We start from the raw sequence: 27,925 nt of genomic DNA on the forward strand, positions 1-27,925 counted from the left end.
TCCATAGCCTTCCTCCTGTGGTGATACTAAATACCCCCCATGACTTCAGCTACCAATTTTATTCTTATGATAATTAAGACTGTTCCTCCACCATCTTTTTATGCTCCAGACATCTGTATTCAGCTGGACACCTTTCTCTCTTACATGACTCAAGCACTTCAATCTCAATTGTGCAGAACTAAACATTTCTTGGGTGACATATCCATGCCATTTTTATGTGTCCTGACCATGAAAGGTTCTGTCTTCTACTCAGTTGTCCAAGACCAAGAAAAAGTGAATCATAATAAATGATTTCTTAGGCTCCATTATTCATAAATAAGGCCCTGACTTCTTTTAATTCTACCTTCTATCTTATTATCTGCCCCTTTTAATCCTTGTTGTCAGTGCTTTGGGGTTATTGCAATCTTCTAGCTCAAGTCTCTCCTCCTCACCTTACCCCTTGTCAATCCATCATCCACAGGACTGTCATCATCACGCATGTGAAGTGTAAATCTGATCATATTACACTTTGCTTGTAAACTTTTGCATTGTTCCCCATTGCCTCAAAGTAAAATTTAACTCCTAGACACAGCCCAATGTGTCCTTGGGGAAACTGAGGCTTGTAAAAATAGGCAGTCTTCTACATCCACCCTATCTATCCTTTATGAGTTTGCTACTATTGATGGTTTCCCTAGAGTGAGTACTCCCTTGTTCCTCCATCTTCTACTCCCCCTCTCTGCATGCATTCTCTCTCCTTTTTTTTTTCAAACTTTATTTTGAGAGAAAGAGAGTGTACATGTGCACACGAGCAGGGGAGGGGCAGAAAGAAAGGGAGAGAGACAAATAAGAGAGAGAATTCCAAGCAGGTCCTACTCTGCTAGCGTGGAGCCCTACACGGTGCTCCACACGGAGCTTGAACCGATGAACCATAAGATCATGACCTGAGCCGAAACCAAGAGTAGGACAGATGGTCAACTGACTCAGCCACCCAGGTGCCCCATATTCCTTCACTCAAGTAAATCCAAACTGTCCTTAAAGTCTAAACTTCACAGTCATGCTTAAATAAGCCTCCTGTGAGCTGCCATTTTCTTCTTTGACTCCCAGTATGTAGACTTCTCATGCTATATATTTTTTCTATTGTTTATTATAACATTAAACCATGTAATGTATAAAAACTAAATTCAAACACTATCAAAAATGAAAAATCTTCTGATTCCAAGTTCCCAGGTTTTCTACCCCTTCCCACAGCAGCCAGTCTTCTCTGTTCTAATGTATCTCTTCAAAAACTTTTTTTGCATATGTAAATACATATGCAAGCGTTTATTCAGTTTTACCTAAATTGGAGCATGCTATGCACATTTTTCTCCATCTTCCATTTTAACACATAAAGATACATGTCATTTGTTTCCACAACATCATTAGGTGGATAACTATTGAGCCCATTGTTTATTGATGAACTTTATTCCTTACTGATTTCTTTCATGCTTTCATGTCTTTTGCTACTTCAAATAATGCCAGAATGAACATTACTGTACATATATTTTGTGGCATGAATAAGTTTATCTGTAGGATAATGTCCTAGAATGGAAATACTGCGTCAGAATGTATATATGATTTTAAGGGTAATAGACATTGAAGACATCCATTTTCAGCTGTGGTGGAATAACTTACATCAGACCGACTCTCCCAGTTAAAAAAATTAGAATAGTTATATGAAATTAAAACAGAAATAATGTTGGAAGGCATTAGAGAATTACAAAAAAAAAATGAGAAAATTTGACGGGATTCCAGTGAGAACAGAGCCTCTATTCCCTTCAAGATATTTTCTAATTCAAAAAAATGGTACAGGGATAGGAAGCAGTTATGGAGAAAACTCTAGCTGAGTAGGGCTTTCATGGCGCTGGAGAGACCCAAATTGGAATTCACTGCAAACCCAAGTGGAGTGGACCTGGTTAACCCTCCAGGTATTCAGTCGGTCTCCTGAATGGGTTATAGCTTAGGGGTAAAGGCAAACCAGAAATAGAGCAGCCCTTGCAAATACATATATCCCACTTTTGATCATACCAATCCTAGACTGAATTAACCTGTGCTACTACTCATATTGCTTGTTTCCTCTTAAGAAGGATAACATGATTCACAGCCTCAAACTGTGTCTAAAATATTTCACATACAGTTTTCAGCAGGCAATCAGAAATTACCAAGCATATCAGGAGATCTGATGAGAGAATTGAAACCAGAGAAACTGAGAAAAAAACACACCCTAGAAACAGTCTCAGAGGAGTCATATGATCACATTCCCAGATCTAGACTTTAAAATGACTGTGGCATTGGGTGAGAAGATGAACTATTTTAGGGGAAATTTGGAATCTATACAGAAGAATCAAATAGAATTCTGGAACTTAAAAATACAATATCTGAAATTAAGGATACAACATGGGTTTATCAGTAGGTTTGATACAGTTGTGTAGATAATTAAAGACCTGGAAGATAGGGTGATATAAAACATCCAGGCTGAAGCACAAAGAAAAACAGGATGGAAAGTAAAGAGAAAAATATAAAAGATATAAAGGAGAGAAGTTTGTCATACCCGTAACTGGAGTTGCAGGAGTGAAGGAGAGAGAAAAAGGAACAGAAGCAATGTTTGAAGGGATTTTACTATAGGATTTACCTGTCATTATTTTTGCTGATTTTGACAAGGAGCTTTTCAAAATGGTAAAAATTGCTCAAAAGAGAAGGATTGAATATTAATGGTTAATTGCACATTTTTGGCAGGAATTATTTTTTCCTGATGGTTACAGAAAATTATGCAAAACAATCTAGTGTGTCTTTTTCTCTGGCTTCTGCATAGTCTAATCTGTGTGTACATGAGCTTTCCATGAAGTAAGTGCTAACTAAATTTTTACACCAATTTGTTATCAATTTATTTCTCACCTCATGCACAACAGTTATCTGACACAACCCAGATCTTAACCCAGATTTTTGGTTTTCTTATTTTTCCTTTCATTTTTACTTATGCTCATAAAAGAGACCTCAATCTGATGTACCCAGAGCACAATGATTCTAATATTAAAGCAGAATGAGTCATTTGTCAAACTCCATCTTCTTTCTGCATTTGTAGGGTATGACTTTTTTTTTTAATTTTTTAAAGACACGTTTTCTAGGACTCTGTCTTCTCTGTCATTGCCTAAGACAAATCAGATTTTAAGGAATGTCCGTATGTCTCTATCTTTATGAATAATGTGATTAACCTCATTAAGTGAGATAAAAATCAACTACGTATTCATTTTTCAACTTGTTGGCACAACTCTCCCAAATACTCAAGAAATTCAAAAAGAGAAAAAAAAAATGTTTGACCTTGTAGGAATGGGAGAAAAAGGGATTAAATAGAGGAACCCATTTTGTTCACCTGCCTCAGATCTCCTGAAACATCTTTTATGTACCTTTTGTGTAACGTGGGTGGACATGACTTATAAAATGTAATAAGTTAATGGAGCTAATATGTTAATGCTTTAATATATTATTGTATCTAAGAGTTAATATTTTTTAGTTAAGGGAGTTTTTGTATGTTATAATGATTTCCCTTGAAGAAATCACTATTTAATCGTGAGAATTACAGACAGGTTGGTGGCAGAGGTGGTGGAGAAAAGATGATACCTTTGGGCAAGGGTCCTTTTCATAGTTCATTCAGATTGCCTGGGGAAGAGGCAATGTCAGACAGCAGTCAGCAAGCTAACTCTGTACCCAGGAGCTCAGCTGTGAATCCTGACTCTACTGCTTACTTCAAACATTGATCTAGTTAGTTTCCCACGTATAAAATGGAAGTAATAGCAATAGGATGATATATAAGGTGCTTAGCTCAGTATCTGGCACATTCTAAATGCTCAATAAATGTTAGCAATGTTTACTATTATGAGTAAAATTTGCTATTACTGAAGAATAATTCTGAAATTTTTCTGCTTTACAATAAAAAACCCCAGAAAACTGAGTAGACACAATAGTTGGAGTAACATTTAAAACTCTCAAGAGATTGTTAACTGACATATATCAACATGTAGATAACAATCCTAACAGAAAACTGGCAAAGGCTGTGGAGAAACGCTGTACAGAAAAGAATATCTGAAAACCAAATACAGATATGAAGAGATGATCAAACAGATTTAGCAATCAGAGAAGTACAAATTAAAGCAATAATAAGATGTTACCTTGTACCAGTTTGACAAAAATAAGAAAACTGGATAATGCCAGTTGTTGACAGGTGAGGTTTTTACAGAACCTTAGGAATATAGGTTGGTACTACCATTCTGGAAGGCAGTATTGCAATTCCTACATTAAATATCCCCATCCTATCAGTCCACAAGGGACGTTAGTGAAAATAGTTTTTGCAGGTTTATTTTTGATGGTGTTGGGGTTCTTGGAAGCAGTATGAATGTCCATTGCCAGTTAGTTAAAATTAACCAGTTACTTAAAATGTGTTGAGTGCACATTATGAAATACAGGTCTGCAGTTAGAAAAATATCTTCAATGTGCATATAGCAACAAAGTGTTGAATGCATAAAAGTGACATGGAAATCAATTAAAAATACAAGCACACAAAATAATAATACATTTGCAAGGACATAGACAAAAGATACCCATTAAATATTTCTAAATGTTTGCCTCTGATAAGGAAAAATCTTGAATAAATTATACAAATAAATGGCAATTAAAAAAAACAATGTAAGTTACTTGCGTATTGCTGAAAATTTGAGTATAATAATGTACAGAGAAGTAAATAAAAAGCATAGTTTCTCCACCCTGTGATGCACACTGCTAACATTGTTGGTGCATTCTGAAACAGTTTGTTCTTTTTTCCTGAGAGTTCACTTTTTATACAAGTTCACATAATTAAATAGTTGTGCATGTCTTATTTACATAATTAGGTTCAACTGTACATATAGTTTGTCTTGGTTTTTTTTCCTAGCATTATATCATATTTATTTTCCCACATAAATATATCTAATTTGAAAATACATTAATTAATGGCGGTGTGGATTCCATCATATTTGTATCCTACATACAAATGTATTATGACAAATTTAATGAGTTATCTCTTGTTGGAAATATTTGTTATTTCTAAATTATTATAAATAATTTTACTTATTTTAAAATTATTATAAATAATATTATGATTATTATCTTTCCTACTGAATCTTCATGTACATTTCTGATTATTATTTTCTTTAGATAAATTCCTAGGAATGTAATTTCTAGATCAAAAAATACAACTTTAAGGATTGTAAATTTGTAACTCTAAATTAACTATAGAACAATTTTAGCTTGCTTCTTAAACTTCTGCAGGTTCCTAAAATTATCATCTGATAAGTGAACAAATGGATTCTAAAATTATTTTCTCCTTCGTGGGTTTTTTCCCCCAGGACTATTTTCTCATTGTTCAAAGAAGTAGATGAATTTTAATATAAAAGTTGCATCAAATTTTAAAGGTTTAGAACTATTCCTTAAATGTTAAAGAGGAGTCTTATTTTTGTGATGTTTTACAGTGTTTGTCAAATCAGTCTTCAACTTTTGGTTCAGAAACAACCTTCTGAGTCTCTCCCTTCTCCCATTTCAACATCTTACTTTCATCCTCTATAGTTGATTATTTTGATATTTACCTCCACATCTCTAAATTACATGTTTGTATTACTACTTCATGACTCTCTTCAATTTTAGCATTATTTATTCACTTATCACTCCAGAATATGCAGAGTTAGCTGTCTCCCTTTACCTCCACCGCATATGTGAACTTTTTCCCTCTACCATCTTCCCATATGGTTATTTTGCAAGTCTAGTTGACATTATGATAACTGTGAAAACCCAATACACAGCTGAATTAGGTAATAAACTCTGGTCATAAACCTTTCCTGTACAACTTTTTATTTTTTCCCTTGAAATAATAATTGTCTTGTTCTTTGATTTATTTAGTATTGTGCTCACCACTAATGCAATGCTGTACTCATTACTGGTTTATTAATCTCTTATCTAGATGTTCAGGGGTATTGAGTATTTTGTCAGTTTTCTCCCCAGAAGAAGTTTTCTCCAACGCCTTCTGACATGTAGCCTGGACCGGTTTCCTCCTATGCCTGTTGTAAGGCTGTCATCCTAGCATCTCCCCATAGTCCTGGAGATCCCTTGATCCTCCCTCTGTCTTGGAGCCCTTTTTTCCTGGACACAACATTTTCCTTTTTCTTTGTTTATTCTCACTTTTGTGAAGCATATTCTCTAGAAGATTTTTAGGAAAGGGTCCACAGGAGGTAAAACATTTGAGACACTGTGTATTTCTATAAATGTCTTCATTCTTTCCTCACTTTGGATTGGTTCTTTACCTGGTCACAGAATTCTATGTTCAGAATATTTTTCCTTCTGGATCTTATTTCCTTGCATCTCAGTACTGTTGAGAGCCCAAAATCATTCTGATCCCTAACTATATGTGATCTTATTCATTTCTCTCTCCATTTTCTCTCCAAGAGCATATATTTCTTTTGTTCCTAGAATTATAAAATTTATTTGCTATGTCTTGAGTGGGTGTGTTTTTATCCGTTGTGCTAGGATAGGTAGAATTTTTAGCTTGAAAATTTCAGTTTGGGGAAATTTCCTTGAAGTATTTCACTGATATTTATCTTCCTTCTGTTTTTGCCTCTTGAAATTCCTATTATTTAGATGTTACTTAAATTTCTAACTTTTCTTTCCTTATTTTATCTGATTCATTTTTGCCATTTCTAGAATTTTCAATTTTATCTTCAAACCTTTGAAACTGTGCCCCATAGGGTCAATGAGGTTGAAACTAGCAGAAAGTTTAAAGCTTGTATTTCAGAGAACTGTTTCCCCCCTCCCATCAGATACTGTGTCTTTTTAGACACCCCCCCCCCCCCAACAAATCCACTAGCTATGTCTTCAGAAGCCTGGACTCAAGGTCAATTGCTATGGTTCCAGCCTAGGTATAGGATATCTCCTAGAGATAAGGAGTCCCGGACCTCATCTAGTTTCTACCTGCCCTCAGAGCATGCCTGTAGCTCCTTCTCCTTGCCCTCAGGTAATCTCCTGACTCAGGGTCTGAATTGTGCCTCATTCTGGTGTCAGTCTCCACTCCCCAGTGAACATGGGATGTATGTTACATACATGTTACACACATGTTTGCTCAGTGTACAGATTCCATCTTCCCTCATGAATACTTATAACTTTTCCCTTCCCTTTTCCTCAATATGTATGTAATCTCAACCCCTATGATTATAAAAAACCTATTCTCTCCCCTTGGAGGGAGGCAGATTTGAGGCTTGCCCTCCAGTCTCGTCTCCACGTTTGGCTGCTTCTCAAACCCTTTCCTTGCAGCATACCTGACTTCTGTCTCAGTGATTGGCTTTGCTGCACATCAGGCAGATGGACTTGGATTTGGTTACAATTTCAACTGAGTTTTTCATGGCCTATTTTTAATTTCTAAAAGCTCATTTTTTGTTCTCTGAATTCTCTTTTTTAAAATTCTAGCACTCTATCCTTATTAGAGTGTATCCTATTTTTATTGTTGTTCTCTCTTTTTTTGTTTCTCATTTTTCTTCCTTTAGTTTTCTTTTCCCGTACATAGTCTGTTTTCTCCATTGTTTCCGTTGGTCTCTAACTTTAATTTTAGAGATGTTTCTGCTAACCTTGGTGTTCTCCTCATATTTAAGAGTAAGGGCCTAAATTTTTTATTGTAAGCACTAAATGTGTGGATAGGGCTTTATGATCTCAAACTTTACTATAGGAAGGTATGGCTAAGTCATTTAATCTAAGCCATCTAGATTCCAAAGAAAAGGATTCTCCAATCTCCTCTCTTGAAGTAAAGACATGCTGCAATTCGTTTTGTTTTGTTTTATTTTGTTTTGGTTTGATTTGTTTTGTTTTGTTTTCCTGGGAGTTAGGCAGGAATAAATGACTAGCAGTCTCAGAATCTTATGTGCATATATTAACTGATTCCATTTTATTATAGTTCCTCTTCCCTCAGCTGTGTCTCATTTCTCCTACGCCAGTTCCTCTGTTTTCATCACCGTATGCAGAGAATAAACTTCCAGGGTTCTGCCAGGGTGGAGGAAAGACAGTTGCCAGGCTACAGGGAAGGAATTTAGGGATCTGACTGCTTGTTAAACAGACTGCCAATCAATCTTTATTTTGGGGCACTTTTCATTTCTCCTTCACTTCTCGAGGTACCTGGTGCTGCCAACTCCTTACTCTGTTTTAGAGGAAAGAGCTGTTCTACTGTGTAAATTGGGTTGGTCCTCTACACTCTCCACTGTTGACCTAGGACTCGGTGTTCTTCGTTCTGCTAAATTGTTTGATTTTGTCACTTCCTCTCTTCTGTTCCCCATCTTTGTCAGTTTATTCCTTGTTATGAAATACATTCTAGCAAGATTTTAGAAAGGAGTGAGAGTAGATATAGGGATTCAATCTACCATCTTTGCCAGCAACAATTAGTCTTTAATCAAGAAATTTCTTAAGATCATCTAAATAAAAGTTGTCTGCTAGATGGGAGTGTGGAACCACACCAGGTGAAAAAGTGTGAGTTCATAGGTTTGGTTGCTTCTTCCAGGACTGTTCACATAGAATTGGGAAATCTGAATTCTTGCCTTGAGTCAAAGGTAAGCAGATATGTATTGACTATTTAAGGATTATACCACTCTGCTAGGTGTTGAACTAAACCAGGATAGGTGTAATGCAAGTTTCAAGCTTAAAACTGTGTTCCAAGCTCTGTTCTATAGGAGTTAACTTATCTTCCTTCTGGGTTTGACAAAAGTACAGTCTGCAATCCAAGCTACCTATCACTTTTTCAAAAAGAAAAAGAGGGGCACCTGGGTGGCTCAGGCAGTTAAGCATCCGACTTCGGCTCAGGTCATGATCTCACAGTTTGTGAGTTTAAGCCCTATGTCAGGCTCTGTGCTGACAGCTCAGAGCCTGGAGCCTGCTTCAGATTCTGTGTCTCCCTCTCTCTCTGCCCCTCCCCTGCTCATGCTCTGTTTCTCTCTCTCAAAAATAAATAATAAAACATTAAAAAGAAAAGAAAAAGAAAAAGAATTTTACCAAAGTTGATTTAAGAGAGACAGAATTTTAAGCCTTGTTCCCTGCAGTGCCAACTTTATGGAAAAGAACACCTTTGACTGACCTTGAAAGTAAAAAGTAGGCAGAATATCTTTGACAAGAGATTTTGAATTTTGAACATAATTGAGTTGGAAGGATATGTGAAACTTTATGGTCAAGATGTCCACTATGATCAATAAAAACTATACGATGTGTTAAAATTTACTCTAAGAAAGTAAAAAATATTTGCCAGAGAATTTCACAGAAAAAAAATTAAATGTTCAGAGTATTGTGAGTAACTTCAGAGATAAACTGACAGTCATACTGACCTTACAAGAGGGACAGTATTTTTGACTGGCTGGATTATTTAGAGTATATTTTGAGCAGTAGGAGAGGAAGTTGAAAAAGGAGGTTGAAACCAGACAGAAAGAGATTTGGGATCCTGAAATGAGTATTTAATTATCTAAACAATGAGAAATAACTGAAAGTTTTAGGGAAAGGCAGTAAAATCCTTAAAAGTGTACTTTAAGGATTTTGACCAGGAAGTAGGGTCCATTGATTGTTGTATTTAAAGAGAAGAGGTGCAGGCCATTTCCCACAGTTAGTGGCTGTTTCAATATATGACTTTGAACTTATTCTTCACATTTCTCTGAATGTGTTTCATAGGTGAACTCTTAATTGCCAGTGTCATGTTGTACTAATAGAATTGAATAATAAGTATTTGTAAGGACTTTTTATACAACCAGTCTATGCTAATCGCTTTAAAGGGTACAAAGTAAGTAAATGATTTGGTATTTTTCATGACATAGAGAGTCTAACAAGTCTAGAGACCTGGATAAGATGAAGCCAGATAAATTGGTATTTACTATAAATGTAATTGGAAGCTAAAAAATGGAAGATGGTTGCATGACCTGGAGTAGCTGAAAATGATATCATTCAAGTATTAGCGCTTAAACTGGTTTGAAGGATGGATATATTTACATGGATGGTGGCAACGAATTGAGTCAATATGAATGAAGATTTCTTGGCAAAAAGCCATGCAGGAACAATGAGGAACTTGGTTTCAATGGAACTAAGAGCTGGTGTTGGTAGATTCATAAGAAACAGATGAGGTGGGAATTTATGACCTCATCAAAAAGAGCCTGGAGAGATGGGCCAGGCAATTTGGGGTAAGAACTAACAAGATGTAGAAGGTTTATCAGCAGGGATTTATATTATTAAAAGATATCATAGGAAATTTAGTCTGGCAACAGTATTTATGGATTTGGGATTAGAGGAAATTAGAAATAAAAAAAGAGTCTAAGACACTGTTATAGGTAACAGTGTGAAGGGTTGGAGTATGATGCCTGCTGACAGTAAGGATGAAGAGATAGGACAAAATTGAAAGAAGATTCTGATGGAAGAAATGGAAGAGAAATTGGCATCAAACTGACAGAAGCCAAAAGGAAAGAATTAAAGAGTAGTCCACACATAATGACTGCGGAGACTGGAAGCATGTATTTCTGCAGAGGAGAACAAGGTTAAGAAAGAACATTATAAGCTTGGTCTTAAACACACTGAGCTTCTGATTATAACATATAAACCAAAGGCATATTTTTTAAACTATGAGATTGGAGCCCAATTGAGATGTTCAGGCAAAACACTGAAGTTCATTTATCACCATATTTTAGAGTCAATATACAGCTTCAAGTTCTGGTTTTATTTAGTTCTAAGTTCCATAACCTTTGCAAATCAAGTTAGTTCTTCCCACTAGAAAAGGGAAAAAATAAAATTTTTTAGCCATTTTATGGAGTATATATTATATGCTGGACAGAACATTAGGCTTTCCTTTCATTTGGTTTTATTTCTGAAAACAGCTCTTCTATGAGATAGGTACTGTCGTCATCTCCGCTTTACAGATCAGCAATCTGAGGCTCAGAGAGCTGGCCTGACCTAAGATTGCACAGCTAGAAAGTGACTGAGCCAGGGTTGAAACCAAGGATTGTGTCTCCAGCACTACTGCTTTTAACCAGTTGTGCAACACTGTTCTCACTGCGCGTGACTACAAATATAAGCCTTACTTACTTTTGTAGCAAAGCTGTGTATTTATTAAATGCTTACTAAGTGCCATACTCTGTGCTAAGCGTTTTTCATGCATTATTTTATTTGATCAACTAATCTATGAGATTGTGACCATTGATATTTACATTTACAGCTGAGGGATCATTCAGAGGGTGAGTAATTTTTCCCATAGTCACACAGCTGGAGAAAGTAGCAGATGTTGAATATGTGCTTAAATCTGTCTGTCTGATTCCAGAATCCATGCTCCTTTTTATTCTTAAAAGTCATTCTGAGGATTAAATAATTATATCATTTTCTTAACTTTAAGGCATAAAACAAATGGTCTTTAATGAATGGTGATAGTGTTGGTTTTAGCAGCAGCAGAATAACATAAAGATGATGGTCGAAGCCTTGGAGTATATGGGCTATCCAAGGGAATAAATTGAGAAGAATATATTACAGAGAATCATGAGGGATATTTATAATTTAGGAGGAGCAGGAAGGAGTCAGAGAAGCTTAACAATAGCTTAAGAAACATGGTAACATGAGACCTGAGGAAGATGATTACAAAGATATGTGACATAGTATCATGCCACATAAAATTTGGAAAGGATAAGGTCACTGGAGTCTCCCAGCAAATGCTTCTCCTGCTGAGATACCAATAAACACAACCACCATCCACCAGTTTCCCAATGAAGAAAACTGGCAATTTTTCTTAATTCTTTTTAACTTTCCTCACTCCTCCATTCAATTATGGAGCCTCTGTCCTCACTGCTATTTCCTCAGTTCAGGAAATCTTCACCCCCTGGCTAGATTCCTCCAGCAACTTCTCAGTTCTTTGTGCTTCCTGACTTACTTGCCTCAACCATTCTCCATTGTGTGACCAGAATGTTTCTAAAAGATAAATGTGATCAGTTCAGTTATCTGCTTAAAACCTACCATGGGTTCTCACTGAACTTTGGATAATGTCTTAGCATGACTTACAAAACCCCATAAGATGTGTCTTCTTTCTAGTCAGCCTCATCTCAGCATTATTCATCTAGTTATGATCCAGCTATGCCATACTTACTTCAGTTTCTAGGACCCATCATGTGCTCTGGTACTTAATATATGCTGTTCCCTTTGGAACAACCTTTCCTTCTCTCTCTCCCTCCACCTCTGCCTGTCTCCCTCCACCTCTGCCTCTCTCCGTTTAGCCTTTCCTGGTTAACTCATCCTTCAGATTTTACCTTAAGTTTTATTTTGAGAAGGTTTTGGGTTCCTTCTGGTTAGGTATTGTGCTTTATACTCCCACAGCATCTCATGCATCCACAAAAGCAACCACTACCTTTTATTGTAATTGCTTGTTTAACTTTCTGTCTGTATTTCCAGATACAAAGCTGTTCTATGCAGGATTTATATGTCTGCTCCCATCATTATCCGTAGCACCTAAAACGATGCCAAACCTATAGTAGATACTCAATAAATAATTCTTGAGTAAGTTCTATGTTTTAGTGGTTTTTATAAACCTCATGGTTTTCTGTAGGTGGTGAGAGGATGAAATGTGATTTGATTTTACTTTTTTTTTTTCTTTCCAATTTTAAGATGACCAACAGATAAATGAAGCTGGTTTAAAAGAAGAAAAATCTTGATTTAATAAGAAATTCTCACAATTGTATTTATTATAATCTTTTAAAGGAATAAAAATTAAACAGGGAAGCCAGAGGTCCTTAACTTTTTCAGTTCAAAAATCAGTAGCATTCAAATGGAATTGTTATGACTATGAATATTCATCTATATATAAGTACACTAGAAAAAAATAGAATCATGTAAGTAATTTCCTTTTTATTTACTAGGAATTCACTTCTTAAATGTTCAGACTCTGAGGCATTTTCATAATCCATGAAATGACCCAAGTCAGCCACGTCTGTCAGATTGCTTTTTAAAAAACTTATCTTAACAACAGTTAGATGGAAACCCAATGTTCACTTTCCCTAAGAGTTTTATCTAAAAGAGAACATAGGGTGCCTGGGTGGCCCAGTTGGTTAAGCATCCGACTTGATTTTGGCTCAAGTCATGATCTCACAGTTCGTGAGTTCAAGCCCCATATTGGTCTCCGCTCTGTCAGGGCAGAGCCTGCATAGGATTCTCTGTCTCCTCCTCTCTGCCCCTCCCCCACTCTCCCTCTCGCTCAAATAAATAAATAAATAAATAAGTACATAAACTTAAAAAAAATAGAACATAGCACAATTTAGATATACATGAATCAATGAGTATGCTTTTGTGCGATGAAAATTATATTGTGTAATAAGTAAAGAAATGATCTTGTTTTATTAAAAATAATTCAACTCATTAGAAAACAGCAACATTTCTTTTCAACTGGTTAAGATCCTTTAGAACTTTTAGTTTCTCTATTGTATTAGCTTTATATCTTTGTATTCATACAAAGGTTGGGACCAAATGGTAGATGTCCGGCAAAATAGCACATGTGTTAATCTTACCCAATAACCAGCTGGTCTAAATCTTTTTCTACATAACATTCCCCAAATGGTTGAAAAGAGTGGGGGAAATGTCACATCACTGATTCAGTGGCTAATGAGATGAGGAAAACATTGACTATCATGTTTGAATTTTATTTACTGTTTCAGATTTCTAAAACTAGAGGATAAAAATCCTGTTTCTAAGGGTAGAGAAAAAGAAGTTAGTAACTTTCTCTGCCCTTTTACTCGGTAATTCTGATTAGGAGTGGCTTTGTTTTAGATCAAATTAGACCTATCCATGTCTTTTGGGCTCTTGTCTGGGAGCATGCATGGGTATCTGGGCCATAAGGAGGGCACCCAATTGGGTCACAAAGTACTATGTGCTATACAGTGGGAAGGAGCTAGGAGAGAGTCTAAGGAATTTAGAAACATAGTCTCATGAGAAAAAGTCACACATGAAAAATTTTAAATTCAAGAGGTACATAGTGATGCAGTGCAGAAATATATCACAAGCCAGAAATATATCATAGTGTAGTCCCACAGGCAATAAAAAGGGCAATTCCTTTTAAGTTGAAGAGAAGAAAACTAGATGTTGGGGTTTATCACTTTATATTTCATTTTATAAGATTTAGTGTGTTTTTTTCCTTCAGCCAGTCAAGACACTTTTGAATTTTTATTTTATTTTACCTACTGTATTACGTTTCAATCTTTATATCCATGCAAAGGATCGGATGAAATGGATGAAGCATTGATTGTCAGTCTACAGAGTTTGCTTTTTACTGAACAGGTAACAGTCAGCCCCCAAAAACTTTTAAGCAAATGGTCATATATTGTTAAGGAGAGTTAGTATGGTAATACTATGTAGGGTAGATTGGGAGTTATGAAAACTAAGCAGGAAGACAAGAGATGGTTGTAATTGTTGAAATGTGAAGTGATCATGAAGGGTATTAGACTGGAAGATAGTGTTCACTACCATTCCCCTAGTATATAGACTAGGATCTGGCACTTAGTAAGTACTGAGTGAATCTTTGTTGATTCAATAAATGAATTAATCTGAAAATTTAAAATGTAGGCTCTCTGGCAGAAAGAATGACCGAAGGAAAGGAAGAAGTCAAGTTCTTCAATATTTCAAGTTTTCATTGTGATTAAACCATTACAGAAATAGGGAATTGAGCAGGGAGAGAAGGTTTTGAGAAAAAATCAAGAACATTGCTTTATTCATGTTAAATTTAGAACAACAAGGCTCCCAAGTAAAACAGTAAGAGTTTTGAGGGGTGCTTGGGTGGCTCAGTCAGGTAAGCGTCTGACTTTGGCTCAGGTCATGATCTCAAGGTTCGTGAGTTCAAGCGCCACATCAGGTTCTCTACTGCCGCCACTTTAGCCCACCTCTGATCCTCTGTCTCCCTCTCACTCTGCCCCTCCCCCGCTTGTTCGTGTTCTCTCTCTCTCTCTCTCTTTCTCCTTCCCTCCCTCCTTCCCTCCCTCCCTTTCAAAAATAAATAAACATTTAAAAAAAGAATTTTGACAGGGGCCTAATATATGGGAGAGAGATCAGTGACTAGGGTTTTTGCTTTGTGAGCCATTTGCATAGAAGTAATAGAATAGTGGTCATGATCCTCAAAAAGGGAGTGTATAGATAAAAGAGCAGAAGGCCCAAGGGAAGGGCAAATTAACCTAGTAGAGAAAAAATAGCATATATTGAGAGTGCTTACTATGCACTTAAGAGCTCTTGTATGTGTCATCTGTTTTAGCAGTGACAACACACTTATAAGAGTAGGTATTACTAGGAAAATGGAAATTCAGAGAAGTTAAGCAATTCATCCTAGGTTCTATGCCTAATTAAGTGTTGGAGCCAGTATATGAACCTAGATCTGTCTATCCTTGACTTCCATCTTTGGTGAAACTATTCTCCGCTCATGAATTTTGCCTATCTTCTCCACTAAATTCTTTAACATATTTACATTAGTTATGTTATAGTCTTTGCCTACTGAGTCCAGTATGTGGTTAATATTGGGTCTGTTTCCGTTTTTGTTTGTTTATTTTTCTATTGATTATAAGTCACAGTTTTCACTTTTTGACATCTCAAATTTTTTTTTACATATTTTGTGGTAGATACTGAATAAAAAAGAAGAGTAGAGACTAAAGTAATACCGTCCCTCCCCAAACCACACCCCTTCCTCTGTCTGACAGCTAGTCTGGGGTGTTTATTCTGTTTAATCTCCAATTGAGCTGGGTCTGATCTGAGTTGCATTTTATTTCAGTTTACTACTTTGTTCAAATGCTTCAAGAGTAGGATCAGGGCTCTTCATTTATCAGAGCTTGTGGTCTATGCTCCCAGTGAGTCTAGATTTCTCTCTCTCTCTCTCTCTCTCTCTCTCTCTCTCTCTCTCTCTCTCTCTCTCCCCTTCCCTCCCTCCACTCCCCTCTCCTCCCTCCTTCTCTTCCTTCCTCCCTTCTGTCCTCTCCCCCTGCTTTACTGTCCTGCCACCAGTGTTTCATGCCTTTTCACAGGCTTGGTGCTCTGAGCCTCTCCTTGACTTCTTCCTGGCCTTCCAAGCCTTGGGAAAAAATCTCTTAGTTTTCCTGCTCTATCCCCAGCCTTTGGTACAGTGAAAGCTCAATAGAAAAGACTTGATGAATAGATGTTCCCAAAGGAATCTCTCTCTTCTCTTCTGTCCTGGCCCCAGCCTTCTGCATGTAGCCACTATGTGCAGTTGGTTAAAGCCTTTGGGAAAGAATTGTCAGGCTATACTGACTCCTGGGTCTCCCCAGGACTCTAATAAGCCATTGCAGAAGTCCACAGATGGTCATGTGTTTGACTGTTTTTTACACGCGCTGATCGAAGTCTCTCTGTGGAAGTATGCCGTTCTCCCATTAGGAAAGCGGCCATGCATCTTCACTCGCCTAGGAAAGGTCCACCCCAACCTGGAATTTAGTTCATCCAGACTTCTTTGCATCCTTAGCTCTCTCTATATAAACCCAAAAAAACATGATTTTGTAACCTGTCTGACATATTTTTGCTGTTATGGTGAAAACAACTGTCTTTTCCACTTTTTACATACTAACTGAAATTGTTAAATATAGTTTAATCATTAATAAATATTAGCCCTTAATGAAGAAATATGAAAAAAAATTATTTTTTTATTTTTCAATATAGATTGCTATTTTATGTACTTAAATTACAGAAAAAATCATGATAATTTAGTGAGAAACTAAACTTTCAAAAAACTGCTACCTATTTAGCATTTTCAGTGACAGTAAGATTGATAGAAAAACTTATCAAAGAGAATTGCAAAACTGTATTTGGAATGATTAAGTGCTAGCATGCAATAATGGCAATTTTGAGTTGAAACCAGACATGGACTTGAGACATGTTAGAGACGTATTGCAACTTTATTAAGCTGCAGTTTTCTGTGAACAGTATATTAGTAACACAGACTTAACAGGTTTTAGAAGAGTAAAGTGAATATTGTGTATCACAAACATGTCTCTGGAATGGGCACATCTGGATTCTCCACTTCCCTAAACTGACCCTTTCTATAACAGGCATACATCATGCTTTGGTGCTGCAAGGATATTGATTTCTAATAGAATGCTGTGTCTTTGCAGGAAATTCATTACAGAGAGTGGTTGACTAGCATAGGCTTTGCTTCTTAAGAAAGTTCTCTCACAACGTCAAAGGGCCTTGGAGCTGGCTGAAAGTAAGCCGATACAGTTGGATTTTTCTCTGAGGACTCATGTCTATTAGAGCTTGAAGCTAGTAGAGTTTAGAATGGCTGCAAAAGACATCCTAAGCATTCATATTCAAGACTACTTCTTGGTTCATCAGCTATAAAAACCAGTGAGCTCTTTATTCAGACTTCTTGACTTAGAATCTGTGTTCATGCTGATGAATCAATAATAGAAAGGGAGAAGAGATTGTGTACGTTTAGTAATAGAAGAAACATCACTGTTTCATTATCTTGTGGTGTTGAAATATAGGGTGTAGGATATTTGATAAGCTTCAAAACACCAGGGATATTGTCTTAATTTACTTGTGGATCTTCCTCATCTAGCATGACCTGCCTAATAATCATTTTTCAATAGATACTAGTTGAAGAAGTGATTACATGAATATTATGGAAATATTGTGTGTGAAATGAAAATATCACTGGATACATCCAAATTTTAGATTTCCTAGTACTGGCAGTCTTTTTATAATGATAATATGTTGGTTTCACATAGCAACTTACATTATTTTTAGTAGAGACTAATAGAACTACTTCAGTAGGATAACAGCAATGCCAACTTTAATTTAAAAATCCAGCTATTCTTTGCTGGTAGATTATAGAAAGTATGCAAAGCTTGGATAAAGCATTTTCCAATTAAAGGAAGCTAATAATTGGTAATGTATACTCTCACATAAAAAGACTGACCATAAAAGTGAGATTTGAAGGTTCACTTGGTGGAAAGGTGCTGGAATGAGAAGACCATTGAAAGAGAGATAAGCCAAAAAGAGGACAGGCCCTAGCTGGTAGAACGAGGAGACATTGCTGAAACCCATATCCCATTTTTGTTTCTACATTTTTATTGCAAAGCAGATATTAATTTAATTTGACTTAATATGGTAAAGTAAGCTGTTTTTGTTTTCTGCTCCCAAAAGGGCCACTGCCATAATTCTGCCTTGCTGATACTCTAGTTCATGATTCAACATGGTGAAAATTTCTGCTTTGCTCTTATGAGCTCGTATAGCAAATGCCACCCAGTTTTCTTTCCCTCCTTTTCTTACTGTTTGGCTTTACGGTGTCATTCACATTACTGCTGATCCTTGGAGAGAACAGAATTCTCACAAACCCATGCCTTGAATCCCTAAGGGCACATAGTCAAGACTTGAAATGTAATGGATTCAGAATTATAGCACAACCACAAAAATAACCAAAGAAATAAATACATAACTATTCAGATAAAACTGAAGACTTAGGCCATAGTCCCAGCACTGGCAGTAACAGTGACATCAATGGAGTCACTCTTCCTTTGGGCAGTAAGGACTCTGGACTAGGGGAGGCTATAAGCAGGGAAAGCTATGAAATTCAGAACAAAGGGGATGGAATCACAGTCATAAAGTGTCTACACAAGAGCAGGAAGATTCTCTGACACGCCAGTGAGCTGTGTTCCCCAGCATCAATTCCAGTCATATACCAGCCCAATGGGAGATTAATTTACTGTTGGTATCAGGATTATTTAAATAATAGAGCTTATATTTAATGCAAATCACAGGTTGTTTATTTCTTTGCTTGCTTGTTTGATTTTTAATTTCAGAATTAATTAGACAACATGATAAGCTATCTATCCCAACATTTCTTGGAGTTAGACCTTCCTAAGGCTTGTCTACAGCTTTGGAACGTCACTAGTTCTTGGTACCCTTGGAACTTCATGAAAAATAGCCTCAAGCATAATAACCATGTCTGTGACTCTTTTCTGTTCACAGGCCACAGGAAAGGCCTTAGATTGCTTTCTCTGTGTCTCGGAAAAATGGCCTAAACACGACCTATTTTTCCCCATTCACGTATAGGTCAAAGGACAAGAAGCAAGCACAGTTTGGCTGCATATATTCTCATTTACTATCTAATGACTCAGTACCTTTCCTCTTTAGCCTTCTTTGAATCTAAAGCTGGTGTCATTCCTGACATTTATAATGATCTCTAAGTTTTCTCATCATACATAAAATGTTGGTCCTTTACATCTTTTTACAAGGATTTGGGGATTACTAACATTCCTATGCTTTATGATAACATTTTTCAGATGGCTTTAAACATATAAGTAGAAATATAAAGTTATTTTCCTGTAGCTTGTGATGTATTTTGGAATTAAAGTTTCTTGCATGTATTTTTTTTAGGGAAAAATGCTATTAAGTGACAATTTTTGCTATCTAATTTTAAGTTTTGTTGTTGTTGTTGTTGTTGTTGTTGTTTTCCTCTTTTTAGCTTTCTAAGAAGTATGGAGTCCATGTTTGTGGAGAAGGTGGAGAGTATGAAACGTTCACTTTGGATTGCCCTCTATTTAAGAAGAAAATAATTGTGTAAGATACCATTTCAGCATTTTCTTCACTTTCCTTAAATTCAAGTGATGGAAGCAACTTAACATTAAGCTCGAGGCAACTTTTGTTGGGAGAAATAGAACATGTCCTCCAAGTTCACAAACACTCAATTTGTTTAATACCAGTGAAATCGTCTGAATACCTAAATCAATACCTGACAAGACGAGGCCTTCATAGAAGGCTATAAACTTTTTAGACATTGCACTTTCGTTTACTTGCTGATTATGCCCTGCAGTAAAACTGGTACCTACACACTGACACTTTTATCCTTTCATGAAGTGTGAATTGCCTGTATTATTTATCTTTCATTACAGCTACATTTGATAAACTGCCACATCAGTAGCCTGTGGGTTCCATTAACTCCATCCTCTTTTTCCTTTTTCTTGGCTTTTAGCAACTTGGAATAGTAATGCTAAACATTTCTCTTTCATTTTGGGGGGCTATTTTTACATATAAACTTTTTTTAAATGAATTCTATTTATGGTGAGCATAAGATTGTTAAAATCAGTTTAGTGAAAAACAAGGACTTTGTTTTTTTTGTTGTTGTTCAGTTTGTTATGTTGTTATCCATACTCTAAATTATGTCACTCTTCTCCTATGCTAAAAGAACACTTTATCTGCTTTTCCTAAGCTCTCATTCTTGGAAAAGATTGGCAGAATTATGCTTGATTTCAGAAGCCTCATCTGATGAAAGATTAGAATCCTGTATTGAGGAACAGCTTCAACATGTTCACCACTAAGGGATGGGTTTTTTGGTACATATTAATAATGAGTGGAGGAGGAGTGAGCTAAGAAAATTAAGACAACTCTAGGTGAATTTTCTAAACAGATACGTTTATCTAGTGAAACATGGCCAGGACACTTTCATTATATATATAATAATCATCCACTCTTCTTTCATGTTCTTCTAACTCTTTTCCTTTAATAACCATCAACAGAATAATTTATTTGGCAAATATTTATCAAGTACCTATTATGTCTAAAGCATTCTACTGCACATCATTGTTGTTCAGAGATGGCGGGGCACCTGGGTTGCTCAGCAGGTTAAGTGTCCAACTCTTGACTTGGCTCAGGTCATGATCTCACTGTCATAAGGTGGAGTCTGATGTCGGGCTCCACACCAGGTGTGGAGCCTTCTTAGGATTCTCTCTCCTCTCTCTGCCCCTCCCCTGCTCATGCTTTGCTCTCCCTCTCTCTCTCTCTCTCTCAAAATAAATAAATAAACACTAAAATAAAATATAGGTCCTGCCTTTGAAGATTAGCTGGAGGATACATCTGTACACAATTAAGATACAAGATGATAAAGGATAAAAGTCATAAGTTCATAGGTAGGAGATATTTCTTCATTCAGGTATGATTCCTGAATGAAGTGTACATTAGGTCTTACTCTATACTATCTGGTTTTTCAAGAAGAGTATTTACATGCTAGGTTGAATTACAGTATAATGGGAAACTTGCAATATATTTGCTTATTAATATGGGTCTAACTAAATTAGTAAAAACAAAACAAAACAAAGCACAGTAAGAGAAAAATGCCAAGGAAGCAAACTTTTCCCGTTTTCTTGACAACTTGAGGTCTTAGAAGTCTTTATGAACAACTTAGAATTCTAAGAGATGTACTGCTTTACACTACATAACCAGAAGGTCTGTTTATCATAGTGCTTTAGCCCTAAACACTGAATCTTTTGTAGACATCATTTGTAGGCACAGAAACCTGAGCCTGACCAAGACAATAGCATGAGGGAAATTAGTCATGCTATCGTAGAGAGGGATGTCAGGGGAGGTATGGAACCCCCTAGTTTAAAAAAAAAAAAAAGAACCCTCCAGTGCCGAAATGAGCTGTTCAGTTCAATTGAATAATCATTTATTGAGATGAATTGTGTGAGCAGAGCTCTGCAAGCTATGCCCTGCCCTGTAGATGAGTTCTTCCTGCAACAGGAGAGGTGGGAAAATCACCCATACCAAAGTCCTAACATAACAGGTTAGACAAATTAAAGTTATTTGACTTAGAGATACAATTAAAAGTGTAGTTCTTGTAACTGTTTGTTAACAATTGACCATTAATAATACTGGATCTTGTAGGGGCACCTGGGTGGCTCAGTCAGTTAAGCGTCCGACTTTGACTCATGTAGTGATCTTATAGTTTGTGAGTTCGAGCCCCATGTCGGGCTCTGCTGACAGCTCAGAGCCCGGAGTCTGCTTTGGATTCTGTGTCTTATTCTCTCTCTCTGCCCCTCCCCCACTTGTGCTCTGTCTCTCCCTGTCTCTCAAAAATAAATAAATAAATAAATAAATAAATAAATAAATAAATAAATAAATCCGGATCTTGTAACTTTGAATTCATTCCTTGGACAAATTTAACAATTTATCCTGTTCTATTTGATTTAATAGTGGCCTGCCACAGTTGGCATAAAACTAATTGATTATTAGGATGCTCATTTCAAATGTCTAAATCAATTTATATATATATTTTTTTTGATGAGAAGGAGAAGACCACCACTAAGGGGAGAAAAAATAAACTTTTACTTGCAAAATGATTTGATTATTATTAGGGATAATTTTTTTTCAAAAACACAGATTGAATCCTTTTTGTATAATGAAGTAATTTAGAGAAATTGAGGTGGTTCTGGAGGTTTATTATAATATACATTTTGCCTCAATTAACATTTTTTAAATCTTACAGGAAAGTCATATAGCAGTCTTTGTCTGGAAGTAATTTTAAAACTTACTAACTAGAACATTTCACAGTTCACTTTTCATGTCAATTAGAATGTGATTACTCACTTCTAGATACAGATTTTTAGTTCAGAAAATAAAGGTGGGTGTTTGTTTGTTTGTTTGTTTGTTTCTGGAAAGGCCTTGAGGAAAAGAATTATAGCCTAGCCTTTAACAAAGGAGGATAATTGCAAGACAATTGTAGATCCTCAAATAAAGAGCCTACTTATCACTTCTTACTTTGAAATATATATCTGTGTGTATCAGACATAAAAACTGAACTCTTAATGTTGTTTTAATGGAAGTGATTTTCTTCTGTCAATGAACATATTTTGTAAATGTCAGGATTTGATACAACTCCATCTTTCCATTTGAATTATTAGTATTGTTATTACTATACTGCTAATGTAAAGTTGCTACACATGGGATGGATGCATGCATGGATGGATGGATGGGTGAACAGATGGAAGGAAGAATGTGAAGGAAAGAAGGAGGGAGAGAGGGAGAACTAAATTCCATGGTTAAAATACTTTGTACTCATTTTCCCCACCTACTCCTATTTTCTACCCACTCAAGGCATAATTCAGCACAGAGCATCATAATGTGACATTTAGCAGTAAGGATGAATCAAGCACTTATCTACCTTCTGACGTCTATCCTGTATAATCTGGGAATTTACTTAAATTTATGAACTATTTTCCTTATATTTAAATTTTTAGACCTATTAAGTATTATCTTTATTATGCTAGAGATCCTATATGCTATTACTGGTATATACACACACATGTATACATACAGCATGCACATATGAAAAAGTATGTATTCATGTGAAGATAGGTAACTGAAAAATTAGTGTGGGTTTGTGAGAGCTCACTAGTGTGTGTGAAGATACTTAACAAAGTTTCACTATACAGTCATTTATTCAGCAAATGTCTGATAAATACCAGGCAATGCACTCTGTACTGAGCCAAGAGAGGTCGGGTGGGGGTAAGTCAGACAAAGGTGATCAAAATCTGTTCTGTCTCTACGAAGGAAGACAAGCATACAAACACGTAATTATAATGTAGTAGATGTGCAATGAAAAGTCTGTGAACACATTACTAAAGCACATAAAGGAGAAAACTAGGGAAGGCTTTGCAGAAATGATACTGGACATGTCTATGAGGATAAGTGTGAATCCACAGAGAGTATCTGTTTACAGTTGTCTTTTTAGAAGAAGGGTAGGAACAAAGACCATGGCTGTGTCTCAAGAGATAATGTCAGGGTTTTTTGTTTTGAAGTGAGGGGATAGGGCCTGACCTCACACCTTGGGAGCCTGGCCTGACTCACCTATCCTTTTGAAGTTGTAAATAGGGGTAAGTCTAATGCCACAGTGAAAGGGAACATGGGCTAGGCCCCTTGGCTGCAGAGAAGCCCCACTTGTATAAGAGATAGTGCCCAGACTCTTTGTATTAATAGAGAAAGGACAGGAAAGTAGGCAACTGGAAAACATTTTTGCTGTGGCACAGTTGGTATTAATTTCCTGGGTAACTCTGAGGATATTCCAAAAGGGTAAAGAAGAGCAATGGTAGCATTAAACATTGTTCATTTGAGATCTAGTCTCTTCCAGTTGGCTGGCTTATTGTATAAGTGAATGAATTGATGTTAGTCAATTAGAGATTATGGGTTTAATAGAATCCATAAAAATCATATTCTTTATTTAGCGCTTAGAATATCTGTGTTTTCTCTGAATAACGATCTTTATTCAGAATGCAGTAATTACATTTATTAAATGAGCTATTTGCTGTCAACCTTCTGTCTCTTTTTAAAAAATTTTTTTAATGTTTATTTACTTTTGAGAGACACAGAGACAGAGCTTGAGCGGGGGAGGGGCAGAGAGAGAGGGAGACACAGAATTCGAAGGAGGCTCCAGGCTCTGAGCTGTCAGCACAGAGGCCGACGCGGGGCTCAAACCCATGAACCGTGAGATCATGACCTGAGCCAAAGTCAGACGCCCAACCGACTGAGCCACCCAGGCGCCCCTCAATGTTCTGTTTCTAGTGGAGACTACTGGCGTGACAAGGGAGTTGCTGACACCCTTTCTGCTGACATAGCATTGGTTCTGGGTTAATTAGAGTTTTGGTGTACTCCATTGTCAAGAATATCAAGACCAAGCTGCCTAGATGAGGCATAATCAAGGCTCAGGGTCCGTATCCACGGCTGAGATCAGGAACAGGGAGATTGAAATTTAATGTAAGAGTGAGACTGTACATAGGAACTGGAATCGGAATCTGATTGCTGAGCCAAGATAGGATCAGAACAAGCAACTCTGGAGTAAGTAGGAGAAATAGGATTAGGGCTAACAAGCCAGAGGGGCACGTGGCAGAAATCGTGAGGCCCTCTTTACTTTGTCTTGCTCCTCCTCCTCATTATACCTGAGACATCTTTTGGTTGATGTAGCCTGTGAAGGCAGTTATACCTTTCTGTCAAGATCCTGACTCTTTAATAATTCTGTTTCTTTTATACTAGAAGTTGCTTTCCTTGTAATGTCACAGAAGCCTTTTTTAATGTTATTTTTCCTAAGCACTAACAAGAGGCATATTTGATATTAAAAGTTCATGAATGGTAGTTGACTTTTTTAATCATCAAACATTTTTTTTTCTATCTCTGATCTTTCAAAGGGGAAAGTAAACAGATTTTGTCCATGAAAATTTAATATTTTGGAGCCAAGTATTTTGAGGTTCCTTTTATTGCCATTAAATAACTTTACATTACGAAAGTTGACTCAAAAATAACTTACATTAGTGGCAAAGTCAAATAAAGTAACAATTTATCTTGCTATCCTACAAAGGTTAAAATGCTAACAATGTAGTAATATAAACAATGGAACTAGCTCCCAAGGCATTAAAGAGATATGGGGGAATTTCTATTTTTAAAATTTTGGTTGAAATGCAAAACACTATTGCTTTCTTAATAAACAACAATAAAAAATAATTAGTTATTAGAACTTCACACATCTTAGTTATTCATATGTGCTTTACAAGGTATCTTTGATAAAAGTTGAGTTAATTTACATGTATCCATATGGTGCCAGCAAGCAGTTCATATCATTTTACCTGAATGTGGTAATTACTATGTCAGACAATCAATTTTAATAGCAACGATATTGCAGTGTGAAGAGTTCACCTAGAGCTTAAAACCATCACCAGCACTGCTTTTGTGAAGGATAATTGAGATTTTGTGTGAAACACTGAATGAATTACCTCTTGAAAATGAAAGGAATAATGAAGATAAAGCGCTATTGTTTAATGGTTAGCCCCTACCAAGCAAATTTGTGAAAATGAAATTGAATAGGAATTTTAAGTCTCAAAAGTGCTCAGAGAGCTTTGAGTGAACCTGAAAGTTGAACTGTGTGTCGTTATGAAGACAAAAAGCTCTGTTACTTTTTCCTGGAAATTTCGTTTCCCTGATCCTTTTCCCAATTAAAAATTGGGCTATTAATATGTCGTTAATCACTACATATTGTTCACCAGTGGAAATAAATACAAAAGGGGGATTTTTGGTCTCTTCTAGACACTAGCAGAGAACAATTTGCCATAATTTATGTAGTAAGTAAATGCATTATAAAATTTTTGTGTTTTAGGGATGCATCAGAAGTGGTCATACATTCAGCTGATGCATTTGCACCTGTTGCTTATCTACGCTTTTTGGAATTGCACTTGGAGGACAAGGCAAGTAAACCTAAGATTCAGACTCAACAGTGATTTCAATAGAAAGTTGAGATACATGCACTGGTTCTGTATATATAATTCTATAACAATAGCTAAAAGGGTTAAAAAAAAGCATTAGTGTTTTTTTTTTCATATCCTTAGTGAAGAACTTTGCAAATGTTTATAGTTTTGAGAACTCTACATGATGCAAATAAATTACATTTCCGAAGAGTTTGCAATTCACTTCAAAAGGGAATCCTATATACATGAAGTAGTGAGAGGACAGGATATTATATAATCAAATATTAAATCATCTAGTAAAATAAAAATTAGTTTATTGTACATATGCCTGAGAGGAAAGGTTTGAGGAAGAATCGGAGCTTCATTACATGAAGTTTAAGATTGAGGAAAAGGGGGTGCCTGGGTGGCTCAGTCGGTTAAGCGTCTGACTTCGGCTCAGGTCATGATCTCACAGTCAGTGAGTTCAAGCCCTGCGTCAGGCTGTGTGCTGACAACTCAGAGCCTGGAGCCTGTTTCAGATTCTGTCTCCCTCTCTCTCTGCCCCTCCCCAACTTGTGCTCCCTCGCTCTCTCGTTCTCTCTCTCAAAATAAACATTAAAAATTTTTTTTTTGAAAAAGAGTGGAGGAAAAAAAGAAACATTTTCCAAAACTATCCACGAGAACAGAAGTACAAGTGAAACATGGAAAGTGAGGCAGAAGTGTGATAAAGGGTTTTATTTTAAATACCTTGATTGTCGGGGCGCCTGGGTGGCGCAGTCGGTTAAGCGTCCGACTTCAGCCAGGTCATGATCTCGCGGTCCGTGAGTTCGAGCCCCGCATCGGGCTCTGGGCTGATGGCTCAGAGCCTGGAGCCTGTTTCTGATTCTGTGTCTCCCTCTCTCTCTGCCCCTCCCCCGTTCATGCTCTGTCTCTCTCTGTCCCAAAAATAAATAAACGTTGAAAAAAAAATTTTTATTAAATAAATAAATAAATAAATAAATAAATAAATAAATAAATAAATACCTTGATTGTCAAGATACAGCAGAATGTCAATTTAAAGATGTATTTGGAATAGGTAAAGATCTGGATTGCATCCTTTGACTAAAAGGTCCATTCCTTGAGAGGAGCTTGGTGGCTCAGTCGGTTGAGCGTCCGACTTCGGCTCAGGTCATGATCTCGCGGTTTGTGAGTTCGATCCCCACGTCGGGCTCTGTGCTGACAGCTCAGAGCCTGGAACCTGCTTCATATTCTGTGTCCCCCTCTCTCTCCACCCCACCCCTGTTTGTGCTCTGTCTCTCTCTGTCTTTCAAAAATGAGTGAACATAAAAAAAAAAATTTTAAGGTCCATTCCTTGAGATGTAAAGGATCAGAAAAAGTTTTCTGCATCTTTCATGTTCTGTCACCAAGTCTTGAGGCACACCCAAGTTATATCTATGACAGGGAATCTGAAGAATCAAAAGGGTTTAATGAGGATTGGCAAAGGAAGGAAAAGAATGGTAACTCCAGAAATCTTAGAATGAGTTTCCAAAGTGAGAAGATAATTACTAGTGTCCAGAAAAATTGGGGTTGACAGGATTGAAAGTAAGTCACTGAATTAAGCTAGATGATTACTGGTGATATTTTCCCCAAAAGCTGTTAATCCTCAAGAAAATGAAGTCGTACTATCCAAACCTCCTTCATATCCAATGAAAGGAACCTCTTACCTTCTGGTTCTCTGCTACTATTGCTGCCACATGCAATGCACAGAAAATAAAAACCACCGAATTCTTGTTTAGACATCACTCATTGTATGTTCGGCTTTACCTAAATAGCTCCTTATTCACTTGTTGTTTTAGTATTTCATTGGTTTTCACAGTCCATTTGCCCTCTTGAAAAAAAGAATGTGA

The 27,925-nt window shown here is 36.6% G+C and overlaps 1 protein-coding gene across 4 annotated transcripts in view; it reads left to right on the forward strand.

Moving 5' to 3' along the window:
* The window catches only part of DPH6 (diphthamine biosynthesis 6), a 336,135-nt gene that overhangs the window by 145,236 nt on the left and 162,974 nt on the right, over positions 1-27,925 (forward strand). For all 4 annotated transcript variants that reach the window (XM_006932657.5, XR_006599355.1, XR_006599356.1 and 1 more), the window contains exons 7-8: positions 19,523-19,617; positions 25,973-26,060. In XM_006932657.5, the coding sequence (XP_006932719.2) occupies positions 19,523-19,617; positions 25,973-26,060 (183 nt within the window). The remainder of the gene's footprint in view (positions 1-19,522; positions 19,618-25,972; positions 26,061-27,925) is intronic.

This window comes from Felis catus, chromosome B3 (genome assembly GCF_018350175.1).
Source record: "Felis catus isolate Fca126 chromosome B3, F.catus_Fca126_mat1.0, whole genome shotgun sequence".
Taxonomy (NCBI): Eukaryota; Metazoa; Chordata; class Mammalia; order Carnivora; family Felidae; genus Felis; species Felis catus.